The following is a 2,932-nucleotide window of genomic DNA, read 5'->3' as shown; positions in this document are numbered from 1 at the left end:
GTGCTGCAAACAGCCTCCGCTTTTACCCACCCGCATGGGAAAAGCCAGAGCAGTCGCACCCGCACCCATCCTGCCCCAGCTCCGGGTGCAGCGTGCGCAGGAGGAAGATGTAGGACGAGCACAGAGGTCTGCAACCTCGCTGCACATCCCAGCGAAGCAGCTCACCCTCCGACTGCCGGCCGCCCAGCAGTGGGTACACCACAGCCGAGACAGAGTCGATCACCACGACCTTGAGAGGTCCCACGGAGCTCACATCCTGCAAGGAGGAGGCACCGGGTGCCATGTGGGGTCACAAATCCAGCAGTTCTGGGGGTCCTGAGCTGCACAGAGGCTCAAACGGCCCTGGGACGGGGTGACCTGGTGGCACCATCAGGCACACCAGCCCTGCTGCCCTCCGTGCAGCTCCAGGGCAGGGAGGGGTCCCAGCCCCTCGCTCCTACCTGCTGGGAGAGGCGATCCCGCAGCTCCTGCAAGGCACGCAGCATCGCGAAGATGTCAAAGGCACGGACCACCTGGGTCCGCTGCAGAGCCTCCAGCTGGGGCACAAAGCGGCATCAACAGCAGCCTCATCCCCTCCAGCACGCACCCTATTCCTCCTGCTGCCAGCTCCTAGCATTTCTACCAAGAATTTAGGAAGAAATGTTTCCCTGTGCAGGGGGTGAGGCAGTGGCCCAGGTTGCCCAGAGAAGCTGTGGATGCCCCATCCCTGGAGGGGTTCAAGGCCAGGCTGGATGAGGCTTTGGGCAACCTGGGCTGGTGGGAGGTGTCCCTGCCCATGGCAGGGGGTGGCACTGGATGGGCTGTAAGGTCCCTTCCAACCCAAACCATCCTGGGATTCTATACCACGCTGTGGAGCCAGGGACCCTTACTTCTTCCATGTTTGCCTCCACCCCATGAACACTGTTTTCTCCGCTGCATGGATGGAAGAGGCAACACGAATGGAGCTCAGGCAGCAAAAACGTGAGCAACTACAGCAAGCCCTCCCCTTCTCCCCATGGAAAAAACTGTCCCTGAGCACTGCACCCACCCAGCCACGGGAGGAAGAGTTCGGACCCCAAAAGTCCACAGGGATAAAGGCAGAAAAACCATCCCCAGGGCTTGTCTGCAGGCAAAAGCCACGGCAGTTTTGGTACGAGTGGAGAAGCAGCAGCGGGAGCGGCTCCAGGGGAACTTGCCTGCTCTTCCTCATCCTCTGCCTGGGATCGAAGCATCTGGAAGAGGCGGGAGGCGGTGAAACCCCCCGTGGAGTCGAGAAACAGGATGTGCTGCTTGAGGCCGAGAGACACGCTGGCCGCAATGCCCAGACACACCTGAAGAGACCAGGACAGGGAGTCAGCCAGCCCCCCCAGTCCCCCTGCCCGTCCTCCCCACTCCTCTGTCCCACTCACCTGCGTCTTCCCGCTGCCCGGCGCTCCCATGAGCTCCGTCACCTCCCCCGTGTACAGCCCGGAGTCCAGCAGCTGGTCCAGGCTGTGGGTTGAACACGAGGTGGGATGATCAGCACACCTCCAGGGGCATCGGGAAGCTGCAGCCCCCAGGTATCTGTCCCTAGAGTCCCCTCCCCAGCTGCTGACAAGTGCCTCCTCCCATCCTCCCTCTCCACATCATGGGGGCTACAAGAGGAACGTCCTGAGCTGGAGGAGAGCTGTGGGGCTGGGAGCGAGGTCTGAGTACCCGGAGGGGTCCCTCTGCATGGTCACTGCAACAGCCCCGCGAGGAGATGGAGTAAGGACGTGCAACGGAGCAACTCATTTCCATGCCTCATCTAGACCACAGTTTGGACCATCATCACCCACCAGTCCTCCCAGGTCCACAACCTCCTCTCTGGAGCCCTCGAGGCAAAGGCTGAAGGCAGCACGTTGTTGGTCTAGAAGTGAGATGTGCAACCCCTTCCCAAAGGGTGCGCAGGCTCTCCAAGGACAGCAGCAATGTCATTCCCTCCAGGGACACCGACCAGCTGGCTTTGCAGCCACAGGACACAAAGAATAATCATCTCTGCTCCCAAAACGCAGAGCCAGGCTGTAGCTGGAAGCTTTTAAAACAGCTGCTGGGGATGGCTTGGCCACCACTGAGCCTGCTCAGGGCATCACCACGTTGAAACCCAACGCCTGCGCTGGGCAACCACGGCCTTTGGCAGCAAGCCCAGCCCTGGGCAGCCCCCCTGCCTTGCCACGTACCCACCTCGGGCTCCCTGTGGGCAGGATGGCCGTGGAGCTCTTGAGCTCCTCGTAGAGATCGGCTCCGTTGGCGGGGAAGGCAGAGAACTGGGCCAGGAGCACACGCCTCACCGCAGCCAGCGCCTGGGGGCAGAGAGACAGCTGGAAACGGGTGGCCCTGAAGGTCCACTGCAGGAGGTCCCCCCCCAGCCAAGCCCATCCGAGCTGTGAGCTGAACAGCTCTGAGCTCCCCGGTTAACATCCCAGGACTTTAGGGTCACCTTTACCTTGTAAGACAAGGAACACTTCTGGGCAACATCCTCCAGGTCTGATGACACAAAGTCCACCACTGCAAATGACAGGAGGGACAAGAAGTTGGAAGCCAAACCTGGACAGACCACGAACACCAAAGAGCTGAACAGCTCAGACAAAACCTGCCCGCAGGCACCAACGGGCAAAGTGGCTGTCCCCTCTGCCAGCACTTCCACTGGGCAAGGGGGCTGCCCCACAAAATGGGACTGTTGGAGTTTTTCCCCCAAAATGGCCCTGCCACCCAGGGAGACAAGCTGGTAAAAATTCTCCCTGTTTTCTTCAAGAGCTGCCAGGACCATTTGATTGCTGTGGCCACCCAAGAGTCCCCTTCTGCCAGTGTATGGCAGTGTCAAGGGACTGGTGACTGACCCAAAGTGCCAGCCCTGGGGACACCAGGAAGGGCTAAAGCCACAGAAAGGAGAACTAGTGACCCCACCTCTGCTCCCAGGAACCACTCCCCAGAT

General features: G+C 60.6%; 1 protein-coding gene across 1 annotated transcript in view; it reads right to left on the bottom strand.

Moving 5' to 3' along the window:
• Positions 1–2,590, bottom strand: part of RAD51D (RAD51 paralog D) — a gene marked incomplete at its 5' end in the record, with an annotated part of 4,776 nt that extends 2,186 nt beyond the window's left edge. Inside the window, 6 exons of the mRNA XM_010087469.1 lie at positions 166–256; positions 441–536; positions 1,176–1,310; positions 1,389–1,470; positions 2,182–2,300; positions 2,444–2,590. Coding sequence (XP_010085771.1) covers positions 166–256; positions 441–536; positions 1,176–1,310; positions 1,389–1,470; positions 2,182–2,300; positions 2,444–2,590 — 670 coding nt within the window. The remainder of the gene's footprint in view (positions 1–165; positions 257–440; positions 537–1,175; positions 1,311–1,388; positions 1,471–2,181; positions 2,301–2,443) is intronic.
• Between the last annotated feature and the right edge of the window lie 342 nt (positions 2,591–2,932).

Source organism: Pterocles gutturalis, unplaced genomic scaffold, assembly GCF_000699245.1.
Source record: "Pterocles gutturalis isolate BGI_N339 unplaced genomic scaffold, ASM69924v1 scaffold12986, whole genome shotgun sequence".
In the NCBI taxonomy this organism is placed as follows: domain Eukaryota; kingdom Metazoa; phylum Chordata; class Aves; order Pterocliformes; family Pteroclidae; genus Pterocles; species Pterocles gutturalis.
Note: the sequence above shows the minus strand (reverse complement) of the source record. Positions and strands in the feature narration are given on the sequence as shown.